This window comes from Dama dama, chromosome 26 (assembly GCF_033118175.1).
Source record: "Dama dama isolate Ldn47 chromosome 26, ASM3311817v1, whole genome shotgun sequence".
In the NCBI taxonomy this organism is placed as follows: domain Eukaryota; kingdom Metazoa; phylum Chordata; class Mammalia; order Artiodactyla; family Cervidae; genus Dama; species Dama dama.
In genome coordinates, this window is record NC_083706.1 from 49,073,429 (window position 1) to 49,096,208 (window position 22,780).

At 48.8% G+C, this 22,780-nt stretch overlaps 1 protein-coding gene across 5 annotated transcripts in view; it reads left to right on the plus strand.

The window, feature by feature from the left end:
- The window catches only part of SYTL3 (synaptotagmin like 3), a 91,083-nt gene that overhangs the window by 52,028 nt on the left and 16,275 nt on the right, over positions 1 to 22,780 (plus strand). For 2 of the 5 annotated variants that reach the window (XM_061130264.1, XM_061130267.1), the window contains exons 5-9: positions 2,543 to 2,594; positions 3,846 to 3,915; positions 5,424 to 5,502; positions 6,992 to 7,116; positions 12,279 to 12,413. In XM_061130264.1, coding sequence (XP_060986247.1) covers positions 2,543 to 2,594; positions 3,846 to 3,915; positions 5,424 to 5,502; positions 6,992 to 7,116; positions 12,279 to 12,413 — 461 coding nt within the window. Of the gene's footprint in view, positions 1 to 2,542; positions 2,595 to 3,842; positions 3,916 to 5,423; positions 5,503 to 6,991; positions 7,117 to 12,278; positions 12,414 to 22,780 lie in introns of all 5 variants that reach the window. The other 3 variants (XM_061130263.1, XM_061130266.1, XM_061130265.1) reach the window with 2 other exon arrangements.

Here is a 22,780-nt window from a genome sequence, read left to right on the forward strand (position 1 = left end):
GACCAGCCTCCAGGGGCTCGGGAAGGGTATTTAGGAATGTGATAGGGAGACCAGGCTGAGGTTTAGGAGGGAGGTGCAGGCCTCGGGTGGAAAGGCAATTAGCGAGGGGAGTGAGTGGAGAACGCCCAGGGTAAGTAGGGCAATGGGGCACCCTCCTTGAGGGCTGGTGGGAGAGTGGGCCCCCAGGGTGGAGGCCCAGGTGTGGGCGGTAGGGAGCCGCTGGAGGGCTGCAGGTGGTGGGGAGAAGGAGCCTCGTTTTGGGGTGGGAGCTGTCACCTGATGGCCGTGCCTCGGGGCAGCAGCCCCAGCAGTCCAGGACTGGGAGCTGTGACCAGTGCCCCCTCCCCTCCCCCAGGGCTCAGAACTGCCCCACCCTCGGAGTCTGCGCTCTGGCCCAGGACAGGCTGGAGAGCAGAGTCTCTGTCTAATCTCCCTCTTTCCCCTGTTTTTCTCTGCTTTCGGTGCCCTTGGGGTGGCGCCTTTAGATTCCAGCCTGTCTTCTTCCCCGAGGCTCCTGCAGATGTGAGGCCTTTTTTATTTTTAAAGTGTTGTTTTGTAGTCGGACAGGGACGAGGCTCACAGACTCCTGTTAAAGTCTGGTGAGCACCACGGTGAATGAACCCCAAAATAATGCACACGGGCAGGTGGACTCACAGTTTGAAATGTGATTTCAGGGCTCATCCATTACCTGAGCCCCCCAAGTTAGGACCCCTGACTGGCAATGGGCATAGTCCCTGTAGGTCACACAGTAAAGAATCTGCCTGCAATGCAGAAGACCTGGGTTCGATCCCTGGGTTGGGAAGATCCCCTGAAGAAGGGAGAGGCTACCCACTCCAGTATTCTTGCCTGGAGAATCCCAGGGACTTGGGGGAGGGGGCGATCAGCTCAGGGTCAGCTGGGGGGTTAGCCATCCCCAGCTTTAAGGTTTCGGGCTTGATATCAGCCACTCAAAGGCGGAGGACTGTAATTCCTGACTGTGTTACTACCCCACCTCTGCCATCCTTCCTCCTGTCTTATGGAGATGATGGAATACTTAAGTCTTTCTTTGCGATGGATGATAGCCTTCTGAAGAAAAGTTATGACAAACCTAGGCAGTGTATTAAAAAGCAGAGGCATCACTTTGCCGACAAAGGTCTGTCTAGTCAAAGCCATGGTTTTTCCTGTAGTCATGTACAGATGTGAGAGTTGGACCATAAAGAAAGCTGAGCCCTGAGGAATTGATGCTTTTGCACTGTGGTGTTGGAGAAGACTCTTGAGAGTCCCTTGGACTGCAAGGAGATCAAACCAGTCCATCCTAATGGAAATCAGTCCTGAATATTCATTGGAAGGACTGAAGCTGAAGCTCCAATACTTTGGCCACCTGATGCAAAGAGCTGACTCATTGAAAAAGCCCCTGATGCTGAGAAAGGTTGAAGGCGGGAGGAGAAGGGGATGACAGAGGATGAGATGGTTGGATGGCATCACCGACTAGGTGGACATGAGTTTGAGCAAGCTCTGGGAGATGGTGAAGGACAGGGAAGCCTGGCGTGCTGCAGTCCACGGGGTTGCAGAGTCAGACGAGACTGAACAGCAGCAGCAAGAAAGCTACTCTGACCTCCTCAGACGGTGCATCTGGCAGTCCCCAGCTGTGTGCTGGGCACTCTGGAGGCTTCTGGGGAACTTCCCTGAGAGGATTCACTTCTGGTCTCCAGGCTGGGCGAGTGCACTGACCTCACCCTGTGCGTTGGGCCGGGAAACATTGTGTTCACAGGACTGTGGGCTTAGAGAGTTCTATTTTTGGGATCTTAATACAGCACATCATAAAATCCCCTTTCCTTGAAACAAAAAGAGTACTATATCAGATGGAGTCTTATTTAGGAAATTATTAGCCTCTATAACTAGAAATAAGTAGATTACATTTTTTAAAAGATTAATTCAATCTCCGTAACAAAGAATGTTTAAAGGAATATAGTCACTCCATTATGAAATGTTTGCAGAGGACAAATGGAAGCTTAGAAGCTTGAAGTGTTTTTCAAATGATCCAGAATTTAAAAATCTAATCCAGCATCAACTTTCAGTAAAAGCAATCGTTTCCAGCAAGTGTGGTCTCATACTGTGTGTGGGTGTATTTGTGTGTGGAACAGCAGCTTTAGGTGGAATATAACTTAGGTTACACAAAATTCACCTGTTTACATGTACAGTTTCATAATTTTTTCGGTAAAACGTACAGAGTCCCAGGTGGCTCAGTGGTAAAGAATCCACCTGCCAATGCAGAAGCAGATGGAGACACAGGTTCGATCCCTGGGTCAGGAAGATCCCCTGGAGGGGGAAATGGCAACCCACACCAGTATTCTTGCCTGAAAAACTCCATGGACAGAGGAGCCTGGGGTTGCAAAGAGTCAGATATAACTGAGCAACAGCACACACGCCAAAATGGTCTCTTACTTTTTAATCACAAGATGCACTGTTAGGAAAATAATAATTTTAATGTATTATATCCTGTATGTCCATCATCTGCGTTGTATTCTTACTAATAAGTGACCTCTACCGATATCGCTTCCAGGCAAGCACGAGACAGCCGGAGCAAAGCTCTTGCAATCTTATCAGAAGCTGAGGTGAGTGTTGTCAGAGGCCAGGCTGTCCTGGGCCCTCGGGGCTGGAGCACAGAGGACTCACTGAAAGAACATATAGATCTCCTGACTTTCAGATGTCACTGCTTTGGAACGTAACTTTAAAAAAAAAAAGATGATAAAAAGTGCCTGGAGAAGATTCAGAGATATTTCCACATTCTTATGAAAAGCTAGAAGGATCGAGCATAGGATTTTCTCACAAGACATTTTGTTTCTTGAATTTTCCTGATATGTTTTCAGGAAACGAAATGTTGTTTTTGATGGCATGTCCAGTGAGATTCGGGGCTTCCCGGGTGGCTCAGGGGTAGAGAGTCAGCCTGCCATTGCAGGAGACGAAAGAGATTTGGGTTCAATCCCTGAGTCAGGAAGATCCCCTGGAGATGGAAATGGTAACCCACTCCAGTATTCTTGTCTGGAGAATTCCATGGCCAGAGGAGCCTGGTGGGCTACAGTCCATGGGGTGGCAAAGAGTCAGACACGACAGCGCACATGCCCCAGTGGGATTCTAAACCAAGCATTTGCTTTTATGAGTCATTCATGTCCCCAACATCTTGCCCGGTGCCTGACACTTTAGAAACATTTGTGGAACGAACATTGGTGGGTTTGAATAATGACCTGAGAGACAGTAACTTTATAAACAAAATTCTAAGCACCCAGTCATCATGAAGCAAGCAATAACTCACACACCGGACTATGCCGAATTTATTAAAGTATTCTTGAAAACTCTCCACCAGCAACCTTTTTTGTTTTGTTTTGTTTATGGTGAGACTTGCCAATTTCCAGATTTTTCATTGTTTTACTCCTTCTGTCTCCCCCGCCAACTTCTTTTAGCATAAACTTAAGATTCCTCTTCTGGTCGGTTTTTACACCCGTGACATCTGGGGCATTCTGCTGGGCGCTGTCCACCAAGAGGATGCTCAGGTCCACGTGGCAGCCAGCCGCGTGTGGAGTCCGGTGCCAGGGCAGCCAGGCCACAGAGCCGGGGCCCCGCACCCCAGCTGTCGTGGGGACACACAGCTGGAGTGCAGTGCCTGGGTCTGGGACCCCAGAAGTTCAGACCCCAGAAGCCGGCTCTGTGCGGAGCGGATCCGGGCAGGTTCCTGGACCCTCTTCTAAAAAGTGGGGAAGCGTTTTTTTTGCAGAAAGGCAGAGGACTTGAATTACAGGATAAATGTGAATGTTGTGCACGCGTAAGACTCACAACCCGTTTCTTATCCCTGTGTTTTCCCTCAGCAGCAAGATCTCCGTGGTGCCTCCCACCCCTCCGCCTCACAGTGAAAGCCAATGTAGCGGCAGCCCTGCCAGGGTAACGCGCCCGTCCGGTTCCTGTTGGGTGGGGACGGGGAGGGATGCGGCCGGACACGCGGCTGAGAGGCTGAGCCTCATGGCAGAGCGATCCAACCTCGGCTGTAGGGTCCCCAGGCCAGGAGGGAAGGGGGGCGCCCATAGGAGGCTAGAGATGCTGGGCTCCGCCTGGTGTCTGGGTTTCCATCACGCGCTGGGGGGCCCTGGGGCTGCCCCCACACCCCACGCCCCGCACTGTCAGCGGACTCATCGTCCCCCTGCATCCCACATCCTTATCTCTTCGCTCTTGTTATTTTGTTGCTTCTGTCCCCTCACTGTGCCCTTGAGTGTGGGGGTCTGGATGGGCTGCCGTGTGTGTCAGGGGCCTTTGGGGGTTGGAAAGGGAAATGCAGGTTGATTCATAGGCTTGTGACTCACAAATGGGGGAGTACCCGTGGAAATGTGCGTGTGCATGTCATTGAGTGTGTGTAGGTGCTTAGCGTAAAGAAGACCAGGACTCTTCCCATCCAGAGCAGTTAGCTATGTGATCCTGGAGGTCTTAACCTGGGCTCCCACCTGGGAGGCGGCGATAATCATACTCGTCTGGCTTACCTCCCACGGCTGGTGTGAGAAATCACCCGAGTAATGTCTGTGCTGGTACTTGGAAACTGTAGAGTGCCCGAGTAATGTCTGTGCTGGTACTTGGAAACTGTAGAGTGCCATGGAAACACGTGGTCTTGATTATTTATTATTCTGCTTATTAAAGAGAGTAACTCCATCTGTACACAGGAGGATATACACGTCTGCCGGTGAGAGAATTCTTTTTTCACTTTCAAACTGAGACCCCAGAGTGACTTTCAAAATCCTGCTCTACTTTCTCCTTGGGAGAGGCTTCCTTTACTCCTTGAGAGTAATTTTTCTGAAGTTACTCGAGCACAGACGTGCTCAAAACATATAACTGGGATGGATGGACAGGCAGATGGATGGATGGATGGATGGGACTTGCATAGGGAGTGGCCTCATTTCTGTTCTTTCTCTTGCTTTTTCCTCTCTCTTCTGCACTGGGAGGTGGACCTGACCCCTGGCTCCGGTCTGCTCACCTCGTCTCTTCTGTCGCGTGCATTCTGCCCACGTTGACGTCCCCTCTGGGCAGAGCTGGGGTCGGGGACTTAAGAGAAGGAGGCTAGAGAATCGAGAATTTGCTCGCTGCAGTCTTTGAGCCCATGACGTGTCCATGCTTATTTCTACGAGGTAGTTGTTAGCTTGTGTACAACCACACGGTACTGCCCCTTCCTTTAAGGCAGGTGTCAAAACTCAGAGGAGAGATGCTGAAAAAAGAGGCTCCTCCCTCCCTCCAGAGAGACCCATACCCCAGACACACACGCGCACACCCCTGCAGGCACCCCAAGAACCCACACACCCCTGCGCCCACGCATGCCAGAGTTTGGGGGTTGGTGGCCTGGAGCCTGCTGGGGCAAACACCGGTCATCAGACAGAAGTCTCATTCTCTCTCCTCTGTCTCTGCTTTAGTTGCAGGAACTAAGGCAGTTTAAAGGATTCAATAAGTCCGTGGAAAATTTGTTTCTGTCTGTCACCACCCACATGAAAAGTAAGTGGCTGCCTCTCTGGGGGTTCTGGCCTGCAGGCCAGGCATGCACACCGGCTCCTGGAGAAAGCCAGGACCCCTTCCCCGTCCCCTGTGTCTGCATCAGCAACAGCTCTGAAGGCCTGGCGTGTGCTGGGGCCTTTCTTTTTGCCAGGAGCGCAGGAGGCCCCGAAGGTTCCAGCGGGTGGACTTGTCAGTGTCATGGACGGCACAGCTCAGAGAGGAGCGACTCTGACGTATCCTGGGGGAGAGGGGAGCCCTGGGGCTGGGGGCGGGGAGGGGCACGTGTGGGATCTCGTCTAGAGAACAGAGACAATGCGCAGACTCAGCCCTGCCCAGTGCACGTGGGAGACTCTAATAAACAGCGTGAGGGGCTGATCTCAAGAAAGAGGGGTGCTCTGAAGGGGCGCTGTCCAACATGATAGCCTCTGACCTCATGTGGCTCTTAAAATGTGGCCAGAGTAGAATGCACATCAGATTCAGGAGACTCGCTATTGACCAAAGAGTGATATTTTTCATTAACAATTTTAATACCGATAATATATTTTCACAATATATTGAATGAAGTGAAGTCACTCAGTCGTGTCCAACTCTTTGCAACCCAATGGGCTGTAGCCCACCAGGCTCCTCCGTCCATGGGATTTTCCCAGGCAAGGATACTGGAGTGGGTTGCCATTTCCTTCTCCAGGGGATCTTCCCAACCCAGGGATTGAACCTGGGTCTCCTGCACTGTAGACAGACGCTTTACCGTCTGAGCCACCGGGGAAGTCCTAATATATTGGATATGTTGCAGTAAATGAAATATAGTATTACAATTAACTTTGCCTGGTTCTTGTTGTCTTTTAAAATATGGCCACTAGAAAATTTGAAATGACATATGTTAACTGTATTATATCTCTGTTGAGTGATTTCAAGGTCCATGTTAGAGTGGCAAGGCTCTCCTGGGAAAAGAAAGCCTTTTAAAGGACACACTCACCTTTGAGGGGGCACTTAACCGTGTGGGGTTCCTTCCTGCTTCCCTTACTCATCTTAATTCTGAACTACTTTCTTGCAAAGAAATTTTTAAGTCATCTTTTCAGGATTTGCTTATGGAAATGGCTATAAGGATATCCCAAGGCTTATTTCTACCCCAAGAAGCGGTATTTAATTGTGAAATCTTTGTAAGGAGCCCCTAAAAACCCAGCGTGTTTGTTCAGCTTCCTTCTTTGTGTTTGGACAACCAGACACTTGGGATGTATAATGACCTAAATTCAGGGTAACCTGGTGAGGAGGTTGGCCTTGAACCCCCTTGACGGCAGCCCTGCCTGCAGAGACCTGGGGACACACGGTCACCATTCAGGAACCAGCCCCCCTGTCCTATGCCGGGGCCCCACGTCCAGCGAGATGTCAGGGACTCTCCCCTGGGCCCCAGAGCTCGGGGTGCAGATATCCTGGAGAAAGGTCTCAGCAAAGCTGTGTGCTCCCACCTGTCTTCCTTGTATTTCTTTTCTAGAACTCTCCAAGTCCCAGAATGACATGAGCTCTGACAAGCAGCACCCGGAGACGGTCCCCAGGCAGCGTGAGGGCCGGCCGGAGAGGAGGAGCCTGTCCGACACGGCGATCAACGCCAGCACCAGGGTATCCCCGGCCACCCCACCGGCTGCCCTAACACCTGCCCATCTCTGTAGAGTTCTCTGTCCTTTTATTTCATAGGACATCAAGCTGTCTATAAAGCACTTATAAACCTCTCCATTGGGTGGGGTGGGGGTGATGGCCAAATGAAGGTTAAAATTCAGTTGTATTGAGTTTGGGACATGCTTCAGAACAGAGAAAGGCTTCCACGTGACCCCCGTGGCCCCCTAAGGCTTCTAGGCCACGCCAAGCACAAAGGCTCAGCTGCAGTCTTGCCGTGTGCCCACTTATTCCGGTCTGTGGATACACTCGCTCAGGCCAGAGGCTGGCACGTCCTGCTTCCGACAACTTCTGGTTAAAATCTGTCCTGATCTCTGAAACTGTTGAAACCATAAACGCTACACGTCCAGGTGCGGTCATGAGGGAGACTCTGCAGGTACCTCCACCGGAAGAGATCTCACTTGACAAAGGCCTGTAGGGAAAGAATTACTCTTCCCACCAGGATTAACTGAGCCAGAAGCAGATGCGCTGGAGTGTGAGGGAAAGCGGACTTTAGGGTCAGGAAACCTGGGTTCCGGTCCAGCTGAGGTGACCTGGATGTTTGCAGGGTGGGTGTGACAACTCTGGTTGGCTAGACAGGACAGGTGACCTTATCACCAATACCAGCTCTGTTGAGGGTGTCCCCAGACAGACTGTTCTGTAGCCAAAGGGGTGAGGATAACCTCACCCTCCAGCTGGGACTTCCACAAGATGCTAAATTCTGCCTCCATCCATCAGGTCATCACGTGACCTCCTGAGCATCCAAAAGCATCCCCCCAAACCCCCAGGGAATGAAGATGATATTACCTGTTCCTCCCAGATCAGCACAGTGTTCTTGCAAAGATCCCCTGAGATAACTTAGATAGCAGTTTAGAGTCTCTGTTATCTAAATGTAAATCTAGATTGCTCCTATGTGTTACTCTGTGCCAGGCTCTTGCTAAAAGCTTTACCTTTTATCCTCATACCACCCTGAGGTGGGTATTCATGTGACCCTGTTTACGTTTATGGACGCTTAGGGAGATTGTCACAGACCCCTGGCAACAGAACCAGAAATGCGGGGGCGGGGGGGGGGGGGGAGGGGGTCGTCAGTTTTGGTTTGGAGGCTGAATGCTGATTTTCCACTTTAACGTGTATGCAAGTCACTTGGGGGTCTTGTTGAAATGCAGGTTCAGAGTCACTAGATCTGGCAGTGGGCGTGAGATGCAGGATCTCAGGTGTGTTTCTGAGGAGCTCGGGGACCAGCAAGTGGTCTGCCGCCTCACTGTAAGGGCAAGCCGTGGAGAGTGCATGACGTGTATTTGGAAGGTCTTCAAGACTGAAGTGCAAACAAGTGTGTGTGTCCCTTTCGGCTCTGCAGCACTCACATGAACACTGTCCTAACTGATGTTCCTGAATCAAGAGGTGGAAGAGAGTGTCAGCGTGTGTTTAGGTGACACTGTGTTCTGGGCGGATGGAGCGTGTGTTACTTATTAGGTTGGTCAAAAAGTTCGTTTGGATTTTTCCGTAAGGTCTTATGGACAAATCCGAATGAAGTTTTTGGCAAACCCAATACTTGATCACATTTCATTCTTACAAAATTCCCGGAAAGATTTTGCTGCTCCCATGATAAATATCTAGAACCTGAGTTTTAGTGCAAGGTTAACCACCTTGTCTCATAGCCATGGCTCATGAAAGGTGGAGCCAGGAATACACCCCAGGTTCATCCAACTCTTAACTTCTACATTCTTAACCTCTTCATCATATGCTCCACCTAAGGAGGACAAATGAACTTTTTAAGTCCTTAAACAACCCCTGTGAAGCCTGGGCTATTACTGTCCCATTAAAGATGAGGACTCAGGGGCCAAGGGATGGCCTGGGGGGTAATGCGGTCAGAGTGGCAGGGCCAGTTGGAGGCTGCCCCCGAGAGCGTTCCTGTGATTCCTGCCAGGAGATACGAGCAAGGTTTGCAGACCTGCACGGTTCCCACTTCTGATGTCACATACCAGGTGCTGGGGCATCCCAAGTATCTGTAGGCTTCGCTCCTGACCTTCTGAAGTGATGCAATGTGACATCACCCTCCATGGCTGCTCGTGCCATGGGGGGCACCTGCCAGCCGACAGCAAGGTTGTCTGAAGGGCCGGCGGTGCCCAAGGGTAGAAGCCAGGAGAATGGGTGGAGGGGTGTGGCCAGAGAGCCCCCACCAGGTAGACCTTTTGTCCCCGGTGTGTCCGCTTCACTGCCACACTCTTGGCAGGACACGCTCAGGACTTTCTGTAGGCATTCTCTCTCCCCACATTGCTTGAGGCTGTGGCTGTTTTAAAGAGAAATTGAGCCAAATGTTTATAAAGTGCTCAGTAATTATGGCATGATCTATAAATGCTAAATAATTACCAGGTCAGCATATAAAGAGCACATTTTTAAATAGAATGTTTGTCAGACTGCAATTACACACGCCTGAGCTGGTGAGCTCACAACAGTCCCACTTACACTTCCATTGGAATATGTAGGAGCCTCTCGCCAGCAGTGAGGAGGCAATGCGGTGGGTACCCTTTGTAAGTGAGGGATGCCGGCACCCCTCTGCCGGGGGTGACACTGAGACACAGAAATAGGAAATCATTGTCTTAAAATGATGCTGGGATGAGAAATCCCTGAGAAATCAGGTCAGGATTGCTTCCAAGTTGTGTCTCTATCCTTTAAGTTTGAGCTGCAGAAATTCTCCGGCAAGTATCTGGGCCAGGATTCATCAAGAAGTGAATTTCTGCTGCTGAATTGCCTTCTTCTGGGGTTGACTCAGTCTGCACAACCCTAGGAGCAGCGTAGCTGTTTTCTAGTACTCCTGCAAACACTAAACTTTATACTTGTTATTTTAATAATTGCTAATTTAGTGTGTGAGTTGCTGAGTCATGTCTGACTCCTTACAACCCCATGGACTGTAGCCCACCAGGCTCCTCTGTCCATGGGATTTTTCAGGCAAGAATTCTGGAGTGGATTGCCACTTCCTCTGCCAAGGGATCTTCCCAATGCAGGGATCGAACCTGCATTTCCTGTATCTCCTGCATTGCAGGCAGATTCTTTACCCAGTGAACCATACGGGAAGCTGATAGACAATTTTTAAAAATCTGCATTCCTCTAATTTCAGGTGAGCCTTGTCTTATAGTCTCCGTTTTGAACACCTTCATTTCTGAAATCCTCCCCTTGGGTGTCCGGTTCCTCCAGCTCTCTGCCCACTCTTTAGTACCCCCAAGCCGCCTATTCTCTGGAGGACCTCACGCATCACTGGTCGTGTGTGATCTCATGGCCAGGTTCTGCCTGGCCTCTTTGGTGCCTGCAGTTGCTCTGGCCTCTAGCAGGCGCCAGGAACATGCTCCACACCTGAGCATCGTGATAGCCCCTCATCCTGGGATAGCTTAACTTTGGGTCTCTCCCCAGCCAGCCTTCAATACCCACTCAGGTCACACTCCCACTGAAGACCACCCCGGGGGCCCCTCCTGCACTCACCCTCCTCCTCTGTCCCGTCACTTGGCTTGTGCCTCCGTTTTAATGGTTTGTATCTCTGATGAGCTAGTGAGCCCTTGGGGGCTTCCCAGGTGGCTCAGCAGCAAAGAAACCACCTGCCAATGCAAGCGATGCAGGAGATTCGGGTTCGATCCCTGGCTTGGAAAGACCCCTCGGAGCAGGGAATGGCAACCCACTCCAGTCTTCTTGCCTGGGAAATGCCATGGACAGAGGAGCCTGGCGGGCTACAGTCCGTGGGGTCACAGAGTTGGACATGACTGAGCACACACATACACACAGTAAGTCCCTGGAGAACAGACAAAGCATCTTCTTGGCCTTTCCCTCCTCCTCTTGCCCCCAGGACTTAGAGTGGCACATTGAACACTGTGTTGCTTTAACAAATGTCTGATGGAATTGAGTTCTGGGAATTGAGAGCATGAACAAATGTTATAAGAGGCAGTCATGTCTTTCATTTCTTCTATGCTAGTCTTAGCTTTTCATTCCTGAAAATTATGACCGTAGCGCCACTGTTTATATTTCCAAGTTGAACTTCCAAACCCAGTGTTACAGTCTAAAGTCTCAATTTGGAAACTTTGTCTTTTCAACCAGGACGAGGCTTGCCCCTCCTTGCTCTGTACCATCACTGTCCGGTACAGCGATCCCCAGCCTTTCTGGCCCCAGGGACGGACTTCACGGAAGACAATTTTTCTGTGGACCAGGGTGGGGATCGGGGGTCGGGAATGGTTTCAGGATGATTCAAGCACATTACATTTACTGTGCTCTTTATTATTATTACATCGGCTCCACCTCAGATCATCAGGCATTAGCTCCTGGAGGTTGGGGACCCCTGCAGACAGAACTTTCTAGCCACTGCCGCATGTGGAAATGTGTCGAGTGCAAACAAGAAGCTGAACTGATTTGATTCTAATTGATTGGAATTTAAATAGCCCATGTGACTAGTGGCTACTGTATTTGAAAGCAAAAGTTGTACACATTATAGAAGTCCCAACTATAAAATATTTTTGTTTAATTTAGAGACATATTTTTTTTTTCCTTTTTTAATGAGCATATCTGAGACAAAACTCTGCCTGTCAGGCTGAATACTATATTTCATGTGATTAAATGCTTGTGTCATTGTGAAGGTCAAACACAGACTTCGGTTTCTTTAAGACTTATACTAATCCTTAGGTACTTCCCTGGTGGCTCAGATGGTAAAGAATCTGCCTGCAATGCGGGTTTGATCCTTGGGTGGGGACGATCCCCTGGAGGAGGGCATGGCAACCCACTCCAGTATTATTGCCTGGAGAATCCCATGGACAGAGGACCCTGGCGGGCTACAGTCCATGGGGTCACAAGGAGTCAGATAAAACTAAGCAACTTTCATTCACTCAGTACTTTAGTAACCCACCCATCACTGTTTGTGAATGTCTCAAAGCTCTATGATGTCTGCCTTGTAACCGTGTGTGTGTGTGTGTGTGTGAGTGTGTGAGTGTGTGAGTGTATTCATTTATCCACATGGAAGCATGCCTTTTTACTCAGCACTCAGAAGTTTACATATTAATGACATGCAAGCCATGCCCATTGAAGTCATCACATTTGAACAAAACCAAACTGAGATAAAGACTATCCTATTAATTTTATGTTTATTTTTTCAGAAGGTCAGCACACCAGATATTCTGAAACCTCTCAGTCCAGAGAGCCCCAGACGCCTTACGAGCCCTGTTCTGAAGCAAGAAGACATCTCATCCAGTCCAGTGCTCAACAGTTTGTTCTCAGGAGGCTTGAGACAGGTGAGTCTCAGCTCATAATCCTTGACCCGTGCTGTGTGGTTGTCACGATGTCAAATGGGATTGGTCGGCAAGGGTACGAGTGATGTGTTGTCTTGTGGGATGAACTGGAGCACAGTGAAGTGCTGAGGTGACATTTTACTTAGATTGACAGCTGGAAAGAAAATAAAAAACCTTGCTAATCTTTGGTGGTTTTCTCTCTTACATCTTATTTTGAGCATATTCATACAGGCAGAGAGTAATTCATAGTAAGTCATGGTGTCTTAGGATGAGACGTGTTTAGTTTTGATGAAGTCTGATTCATCAGGCTTTTCTTGCATGGTTACTTCTCTGTCTTTTTTTAATTAATTGCTTTTTATTTTTGGTTGCGCTGGGTCTTGGTTGCTTCGTTGCTGGTTGCAGAGATCGAGGGCTACTCTTCGTTGCGGTGCAGGGGCTTCTCCTTGTGGTGGCCTTGGAGCGTGGACTTGTTGTGGAGTGTGGACTCTAGGATGTGTGGGCTTCTGGAGTTGTGATACAGAGGCTTAGATGTGTGCCCATGTGGGATCTTCCCAGACCAGGGATCGAACCTGTGTTCCCCACATTGGCAGGCGGATTCTTACCTCTCTACCACCAGGGAAGTCCTCTCTGTCTTATCCACCCACAAGTCATGAAGATATTCTGCCATGTTTTCTTCTAGAAGCTTTTATAAAAATATAGCTTTTATGTGTGGCCCCTGCTCCAGCTCATTAATTTTTGTGAATGGTGAAAGGTGCAAGTTGACGTTCATTTTTTCCAACATATAAATACAGTTTATTCCAGTGCCGTTGGTTAGAAAAAGGACTCTGAGTTTTTCCATTGACTTTGGTGTCTTTGTTGAAAGGCAAAGGACCATGTCAGTGCAGACCTTCTCCTAGGTTCTCTGTTCTGCTCCACTGACCTGTTTGTCTTTGTGCCAAGGCCAGACTGACGTGATTACTGTAGCTTTGTAGGAAGTTGGGTGGTTTAAGTCCTCCAACTTTGCTCTTTTTCGAGATTGCCTTGTAATGTTTTAAACGTAGAGTCCTCATAGGCAGGCCTTTTTATTCATTCACTTGTTATTCCAAACATTGCATGAATGTTGACTCTGTCTCTAAACCCATGATATGTATTAGATATGTAAGATGGAGCCTTGGGTGAGGAGTGCTAAGGCTTCAGTTAGAGCTCTTCAATGTATTCAGTGATCTCAAACAATCACTCAAGAGGGAGGGGACATACCTGTGCCTGAGGCTGATTCATGTTGATACATGTGGCAGAAACCAACAAAATATTGTAAAGCAATTGTCCTCCAATAAATAACCAGTTCAGTTTAGTTGCTCAGTCGTGTCCGACTCTTTGCAACCCCATGGACTGCTTTTTGTGACCCCATGGACTGCAGCATGCCAGTCTTCCCTGTCCATCACCAACTCCTGAGCTTCCTCAAATTCATGTCCATCGAGTCAGTGATGCCATCCAACCATCTCATCTTCTGTTACCCCCTTCTTCTGCCTTCAATCTTTCCCAGCATCAGGGTGTTTTCTGAGGAATCAGTTCTTCACATCAGGTGACCAGAGTATTGAAGCTTCAGTTTCAGCATCAGTCCTTCCAATAAAAAATAAGTTAATTTTAAAAAATAAACAATCACAAAAACTCCCTCAGCTTCAGAGTCCTCATCAAGGAGGTGGTATCAGAATTGTTGTTCTTATTTCACTGGATTGCTTTGGTAATCAAATGGATGCCCACCTTCCGTGGTGTAATACAGTGGTTAAGAACTCAGCTTCTAGAAACCAGCATCATGGTTCACCTTCCAGCTCCTTTAGTGGCAAGGAGCATGTTCCAGAGCTAGTATTCTGACCACTGTGGTACTTTAGCCTTGGGTGGTTGTACTTTTATGAAAAATAGCGTCCACCTTTTTTTATTAAAAAAAAAAAAGTGTCCACTTTTATAAAAAAGTGTTTATCAGAAAATGATAAACTTCCCCCATCTCCATGAATGTCCAGCAGAATATCCAGAAGTCACAGCAGAAGCAGGCTAGACCTTGAAGAATCACCAACATCCTTGATTCAATCCACAAAATGCTGGCAGTTCCTAACCTACCCTTTGGCTGCAACCACTGGCTCCTGTGGGCGGTCCCACCTCCATCAAAACCACTGCTCTGCACCCTCACTACTCAAAGTGCGGGGCACCAGGGTTACCTGGGAGCTTCTCAAAGATCAGAATCTCTAATCTTGCCTCACTGGAGTCTGAATCGGTCATTTAGAAAGAGCCCCAGCAGATTCAGGCTTCCCACGTGGCTCAGTGGTGAAGAATCCACCTGCAATGCAGGAGATGCAGGTTCCATCCCTGGGTCATGAAGATGCCCTGGAGGAGGAATTGGCAACCCGCTCCAGTATTCTTGCCTGGAGAAATCCCATGGAGAGAGGAGCCTGGTGGGCTACAGTCCATGGGGTCAAAAAGAGTCAGATATGACTTAGCAGCACGTACCAGGAGATTCATGCACACATAAACACGCAAATTGAGCCCTGTCAACTTCAAATCCAAGTGAAATACTTCGTATGTTAGGGATTCTTTAGCAGTCTAGGGATGTGCCGTTCAGTTCTCGCAGCCCCTGTTGGGGGACCCTCCCAACTCCTGCCCTGGGTCACGCAGCTGCAGTCCTACCAGGGCCAGAAGGGATGGCCTTCCTCTTCTTGGATGCCTGAGCTCATGAGCGTTGGGGATGGTCCTGCCAGAGCCTCTCAGGTTGCTGCTTTTGGGGGATGGGTGTTGTTTATACTGGAGAAGAGTTCGGAAGGGTGAAAGCACTGAACACTTCCCTGAGGGGGAGCTTAAGCAAGGGCAGCTCCAGAACATTCTCTCCTGGGGCTGAACCCCGTGGTGGGTACAGACAGGGGAGGCAAAGGAGCGGCCTCTGGGAGCTTTTCCAAGACCCATGGAAAGTTTGCCTCCACCCCGGCTAACGTACGGACTCCAGCCAGTTTGAGATTTTTTTTTTCTTATTAACTAGTATTTATTTATGACTGCATCAGGTCCCAGTTGCGGCGTGCGGGATCTTTTGGTACAGTGGGGGCTATGGCATGCCGCTTGTGGGAAACCAACTTCCTAACCAGGGATGGAGCCCGCATCCCCCGCACTGGAAGGCCGACTCCCGACCTCTGACCTCTGGACCACCAGGGAAGTCCCCCAGCTTGAACCTTGATAAGGCTGATCAAGGAGGATGGGGCCAAACCCTGCTTCTGAGGGAGCCCAAACTCGTCCAGGGGCCTCTCGACTTGACTCTTAAGCTCCTTCAAGACCCGGAAACCAACACAGAGGTAGACACACAGACTCGGATCCTCCCCACAGCGGTCCACGGGGCCCTCCACGAGCTGCCCACCACCCCACACCTGCCCCCTCACTCAGTCCTCTCTGGGGCGCTGGTCCTTGAACAGCCGGAGGCAGCCTGCCTCCCAGTTCCTTGGGCTGATCCCTCTCCCAGGCTCCAGGCTGTCTCACTCCCTTCCTTCCCTTGCAGTCTTGGCTCCAAGGTCACCTTCTTAGGAGCTCTGCCCTCTGCCCTGCTCTGCCTCCCTGGCTCACCAGTTTTCTGTTTATCCACGTGCTTATCACCTTCTGCCCCTGCGTAATTGGCTTTACCTGTGGTTTATTGTCTATTGTCATTCCCAGGTGCCCCGGAGCAGTGCGTGACACTTAATGGCACTCCGTAAATATTTGTGAGATGGTTGGATGCACTCTTATCAGAGCTATTATTGAAAGCCTACTATGCGCTCAATGCAGAGCTGGGAACTCCACCTCCGGGTCATTCTCACCACAGTCTTGTCCTGGGGGTGTGGTCATCCCATTTCACAAATGGGAAAACTGAGGCTCTCAGGGGGTATGCCGTTTGCTAAGGCTATGTGGTCACTGAAGAATTCTGACTGGGAGTCAAAAGTCCAGGCCTTCTGTCCTATCCCAGAGGAATTGTTGGCCTCTTAAACTGACCGCCACCCCCAGTTCATCTTTGCTCACTTGGAGCTGGTCCACACCCCGAAGACCTTTCAGAGTGGGTGGGGGGTGAGGGGGGAAGGATGCTGGGGTAACAGGATGTGGTGAGTGTATGTGTTGTACTGAAACTGTTTCTTGGGAAAGTACCTCTGAATTACGGTGCAAACTCAACCTGACGCTCTCTTTGCGCTTTCTTCTAAAATCTTCACTGATTTGTGCCCTCAACATGTATCATCACGAGATTGAATTATTAGACGTGCAATCTTAACCTGTTCCCCTTAGCCTGAAGCAGTGTGTGTTTGAGGAAACTAAACTCCCACAAAGCCAAGAACAGTTTTTTTTTCTTGCCCAAAGAAAAGTCGCCTCCCCTTCTGAGGGACATTTATATTCTCTGAGAAACAGGAAGTTGGGGCTAGAAAAAGCTTATTAAATCTCTGCTTATTACAAAAGTAAGAACACAAACGGACAATAAATAGAGGAAGCACTCAACTTCCTGAGCAGTTAAATCAGTGCAAAATTAGAACAACTGCAGTTTGGGGACCGTTTTAGCAAATTTAAGAAGTGACACGGCTCCGTGTTGGCGAGCGTGTGGAGAGGCAGGTGTTCTATAAACTGCTGGTGGAGCTGGATGGAAGGCAACCACAGCAATATACGTCACAGGCTTCAACAGGCATGCTCGCTTTCACCCAGCTATTTTAGTTACAGGAACTATTCTTTAGAGATCATCATGAACTTTGCCAAAAAGTATGTATACATGGATGTTGAGGGCAGCATTGTTTATCTTAATAACTTTTATTAATTTCAAAAAGTTGGAATTAGCCAAAATGTCTAAAATAAGGCAGTGGTTAAATTATGGTACATTTATTCAGAGGAATACCTTGCAACTATTAAAAGTAATGTGGTTGAAGGATATTGAAAAGAATGTCGAAAATAGATATCGATAAACAAAAATATTAAGTTACAAAATAGTATTACAGTAGCACATAATTAGAAAAGCAAAGTGAATGTACTATAAATCCTGTAAAACAATTGAAAGGATTGTATCAAAAGGTTGCGAATAGTGGCCTTATGCTTTCTTCTTAAATTTTCTTGGTCTTTTCTGTGTTTTCTGTATGTTCTCCATAAACACGTAATGTTTGTGCGGAGAAAAATCCCAGTTCTTTAGAAAAAAAAGTAAAAACCAAAAAAATTCCTCTGTCCTCCGGAACTAAGTGTTGGTAGTGTGAAGAAACATGCGGTTACATTTTTAGCAATTCCCTGGGAGAAAAAAATTACATCAGAGGTCCCCTCTGATTTTCAATTTTGCCTTCACTTCTGTTTTGGAAAAAATCCATGCATTTCTGTCCGTGTTTTCATGCAGCTGACGTTTGCCCTGGAGCTGAGGTTGCTGTGACTGGAGGAGTGACCACGTGCCAGGAATGCACATCTGGGCTCCCTGCACCCGGATGGAGCGTGGCTCCTAGAACAGTTTATAGTGACTGAAGTGAAGCTCCAGCTCACTGGTTGTTTCTCTTAAATGTCAGTCTGAGACCTGGAGCCTTATCGTGGCATTTGGGTCACTTCTAAGTGGGAACTGTCTCAAAGCGTTCACCCCATCCATCTCACTGTGCTCGCTAGGGTTTTGGAAACTTCCATTTTCCTTTGGTATTTCTGAGCTTCTCTGGTTGCACTGACTTTTTTAAAAGGAGTATTGTGTTCAGCTGTATACCCATATTAACCTTGGTTGTTCAGTCGCTCAGTCGTGTCCGACTCTTTGCAACCCCATGAACCGCAGCACACCAGGCTTCCCTGTCGGTCACTATCTTCCAGAATTTGTTCAAACTCTTGTCCACTGAGTCTGTCATGCCATCCAACCATTTCATCCTCTGTCACCCCCTTCTCTTGCCCTCAATCTTCCCCAGCATCTGGGTCTTTCCAGTGAGTTGGCTCTTTGCATCAGGTGGCCAGAGGATTGGAGTTTCAGCATCAGTCCTTCCAATGAATATTCAGGGTTGATTTCCTTTAGGATTGACTGGTTTGAATTCCTTGAAGTGAAAGGGACTCTCAAGAGTCTTCTCCAATACCACAGTTCAAAAGCATCAATTCTTCAGTGCTCAGCCTTCTTTATGATCCAACTCTCACATCCATACATGACCACTGGAAAAACCATAGCTTTGACTAGATGGACCTTTGCTGACAAAGTGTTGTCTCTGCTTTTTAATATGCTGTCTAGATTTGTCATAGCTTTCCTTCCAAGGAGCAAACATCTTTCAATTAAAATGTTGTTGAATAACTTGAGTATCTACACAGATGCTCTTGCATGTAAAAAGAAAAACATAAAAACAAGGAAAACATAGAAAAACATAAAAATAAATATAGCCTGTTCGTCCAGTAGACCCTGGCAGTGACAATGAACGAACTAAAGCTACACCTAACTGTATAGATGAATTTTTAAAACTTGATATCAAGAAAGTAAACTACTGGAGAATATGTACACAGTATGATTTAATTGTATAACTTTCAAGATCAGTCAAAATGAATCGATACATTGTTTGGAGGGGATATATACATGAGTAATAAAACCTGACAGAAAACCAAAGATGATAAACAGAAAAACTTGAAACACCCTTGACTCAGGAGCAGGAATAGAGGGAGTCAGATAAGGAAGGGGCCACGGAGTGTTTCCATAGCCCCGGTTTAGTCTTTCTTACATTGAGTGGTGAGTATGTGGATGTTTAGTAATTATTTAATTATACCTACCCATTATAGGGACTTTTCAATATATTTCAGGGTAAAAAGGAAAAAAAAAGGAAAGAAAAAAAAAAGGACATGATCCGCTCAGCTTACAAAGAGTGACCACATCATTTGGTTTCAAAAGCTGAATAAACTCACTAAGCCTAGGCACAGTACTTAGTTTTCTTTTTCTTACACAAAATAGCCCTTGAGCCTCATACCAATCCTATGAGATAGATCCCCACTCTACAGATCAGGAAACTGCGGCTGTGGAGGATGAGAAAAGTGCTCAAGATCACCCAGCCACAAAGTGTCAGGGCCCCGGGGGACGTCTGTTTGGCTCCACCGCCGTCTGACTTCCTTGTGGTAATGCTCTCCCCATGCTCTTGGGGAAATCAAGATTTATCTATTTATTTGTTTTAACATAGCTGTGGTTTCAGTTGACTTTCCTTGATTTCTACCTTTGTGAAAATCAAAGGGCATCAGGAGGCCTTGCTTGCGGTTACAGCAGATAACACATGACCTTCAGAGAAAGTCACCACAGGCTCCCTGCCCGCTTTAAGAGTTCTCCTTTGCTTTTTGCTGAGTCTTTTCTTTTCACAGCCAGACAGAGCCCCGGGCTCTAATAAAAGTCAGGCTGGGTTCTTAGATGTTATTCTAGGCCAGCACCTTTCCATCAACCCTGTTTACTGCTCAGAGGCTCAACTTTCTTGGAGATCCTGATCTGTCTACAGGGAAAACAGAAGCAGAGAAAACCTTCCCAGTGGTGAAGCCCTGAGTTATCGCTGAAAGAATGCAGAAGACCAAGGACGAGCCCTACTGGCCTTTCAGTTATCTGCGGCTGCACTTTCCCCACCAAGCCGATACGCCGCCGTTGAGTTACTCAGAGACACTGCCGTTAGTCAACTGCCCAAGGAATGAAGAACCCTGGGCCCACTTCCAGCTGCTACTTCTGATTTGCCCTGTAATTTTTGGGTGGGTCTCAACCTTCTTTGACCTCTGCTTATCTTACACAATGAAGGATGAGTGTTTCTAGTGCTTCCTGGCTGCTTTATGATTCTGGACACCACGCTGGCTGAGTCAGCTGTGCTGCATGCGCATCCCTGCCCCTGAGCAGGTGTACACATAGTAGGGCGGACCTGAAGCCCAGTGTGCGTGTGAGGGGCCAGGTCTGCCCCACCGTGTCACCAGCCCCACACACGGACCAGCAGTGCTGACGCGTGTCTCTGGGAGACTCAGTCTCCCACGCTCACAATAAGCATGTCACCCCTTCTTCAAGGGGCTTCCCTGGTGGCTCAGCTGGTTCAGAATCCACCTGCAACGCGGGAGACCTGGGTTCGATCCCTGGGTTGGGAAGATCCCCTGGAGAAGGGAAAGGCTACCCACTCCAGTGTTCTGGCCTGGAGAATTCCATGGACTATATAGTCCATGGTGTCGCAAAGAGTCGGACACGACTGAGCGACTTTCACTTCACTCAGAACTTCTCCCTGCTCTTTCTTCTCATGCTTGACAAGTAAACCTCCCTTCCCACTTCTCAAAAAGAAAAAAAAAACTAGCCTGGAATTCTCAAATCCTCCTGACAAGCAAAATTAACCGGCTCGGGTTTGCACCCACCCAGCTCCCCTTCCTACCCAGACAGAAGGTGCCCGTTTCCCCACCAGGGTTTGGACTCCACCCCCTCCTGCCCCTTTTAGTTCTTCCATGGGAGGTAACATAGCTTCTTTTCCTTTAGTTTTAAAATTTCTCTTTTTGTCCTGGATTTTCAGAAATTTTATTATGATGTGCCTGCATGCAGGGTTTTGTTTCATTTCGTTTAATCTTTTGGTCAAGCTTATGAAATGTGGGACTTTGTTCCCAGACCAGGGATTGAACCTGAATCCCCTGCATTGGCAGCATACAGAATCTTAACCTCTGGACCACCAGGGAAGTCCCCCAGGTAGTTGTATTTTTAAACCCTTTCCCTCTGGAATCTGCAGCTGAGGGATGTGAGTAAAGTCACCCGAGGCCAGGACTTCCAGCTAAGTCCTCTCACTCAAGTCTGCTGCTGCTTCAGGATAAGGCGCACAACCATCACACTCAGTCTCGGTCAGACAGAACTTCTCCTTTTCCCCAAGAATTAAAAGATGGTTATTTATCTGGCTGTGCCAGGTCTTGGTTGCGGCACACGGGCTTTCTGACTGGAATGTGAGGCGCTCAGGTTTGGCTGCCCTGCAGCGTGGCGGGGCGGGAAGGGGGTGGTTAGTCCCCTGACCGGGGATTGAACCCATGTCCCCTGCATCGTAAGGCGAACCCTTAATCACTGGCCCACCAGGGAAAGTCCTGGAGAGAAACTTTTTAAATCAAAATACTTCACGTGCTTCCTTTATTCTCTTCATAACTGCTTACTGAGGATTTACGACGAGCCAGGCGCTGAACGGGCGATGGAGATGAGACGGAGGCAGAAACATGCTGTCTCCAGGTTCCAGTCACCTGGGAGGGATGGACGTGATCTGCAGGGAGACCTGCTTTTGCTCCAGGTCGCAGGCCTGCAGTCTTGGCCCATCTAGTGCTGAGCTTCCTCAGGTTTCAGCCCCTGGGAGGACTAGTCCACTCCAGGGGCCTCGGACTCCCAGGAGGAAAGCCCCTGAGTGTCCCGGCTGAATGTCCGGACAGTTACCAAGCCCCTCCTCCTGTGTGGGGAACCTGGACTCCAATTTCTTCTTTCTAACGAGATGAAACTTCTGAAGGCGTTCCTAAGCTGCTCAGCCTCTCAGCGTCACCTTCCACCTCAGCTAGGACCCTGAGGGAAAAGCAGCATCAAGCGTCACCCTCACCCCCTGCGGCTCCCTTTTCTCCTCAAGTTCGACGCGTCCTCACAGGCCCGGACACCTGGGCTGTTCACTGTGCCCGGCTCCGGAGCCTCTCAGCCTTCCTGCCCGGGTGCCCACTGACGGACAGATGCCTCCAAGGGAAACACAGCCGGGACCACAGGCTCACCTCACTGAGCTTCTCTTTAGCATCAGGGACCCTGGCCTTCCAGCTGCCCTGGCAGCCTTGGTTAGCCATGTTTGTTTAATTCAGTTTTCTACTTGTTCTACAATCCTAGAGGAAATCAACCCTGAATACTCATTGAAAGGGCTGATGCTGAAGCTGAAGCCCCAGTTCTCTGGCCACCTGATGGGAAAAGCCAACTCATTGGATGAGACTGGTTCGATAGCATCGCTGACTCAGTAGACATGAGTCTGAACAAACGCTGGGAGACAGTGGAGGACAGAGGAGCCTGGCGTGCTGCAGTCCATGAGGTCGCAAAGAGTTTGACACAAGTTGCCCACTGAACAACAACAACAGCTTGTTCTTGGCAGCAGAGTTGCTGTAGTAAGATCTAGTCTGACGTGGCCCGGGGCGGAGGCCTGCCAGGAATGCCAGGTTAATTATCAGAACTCTTAACACCTCCATTCATCTTCTCTGGAGCAGCTCAGATCTTTGGCCAAGCCTCCCTCTCCCTCATCTTCCATCTTCACTCTTGTGCCTCCCTCATTTGTGTGGTCTGACCACTCCATGCCTTTCTGAGTGTGTAACGCTTAAAACACATTTCCCATCCCAACAGTTGTGTGGGTGTAGGCAGATAACATGTTTCAGGGCCAGGACCTGGGTGTGGTGAAGTTGGTTGGGTTTTTGGCATGAGTTCAGATTCGGAC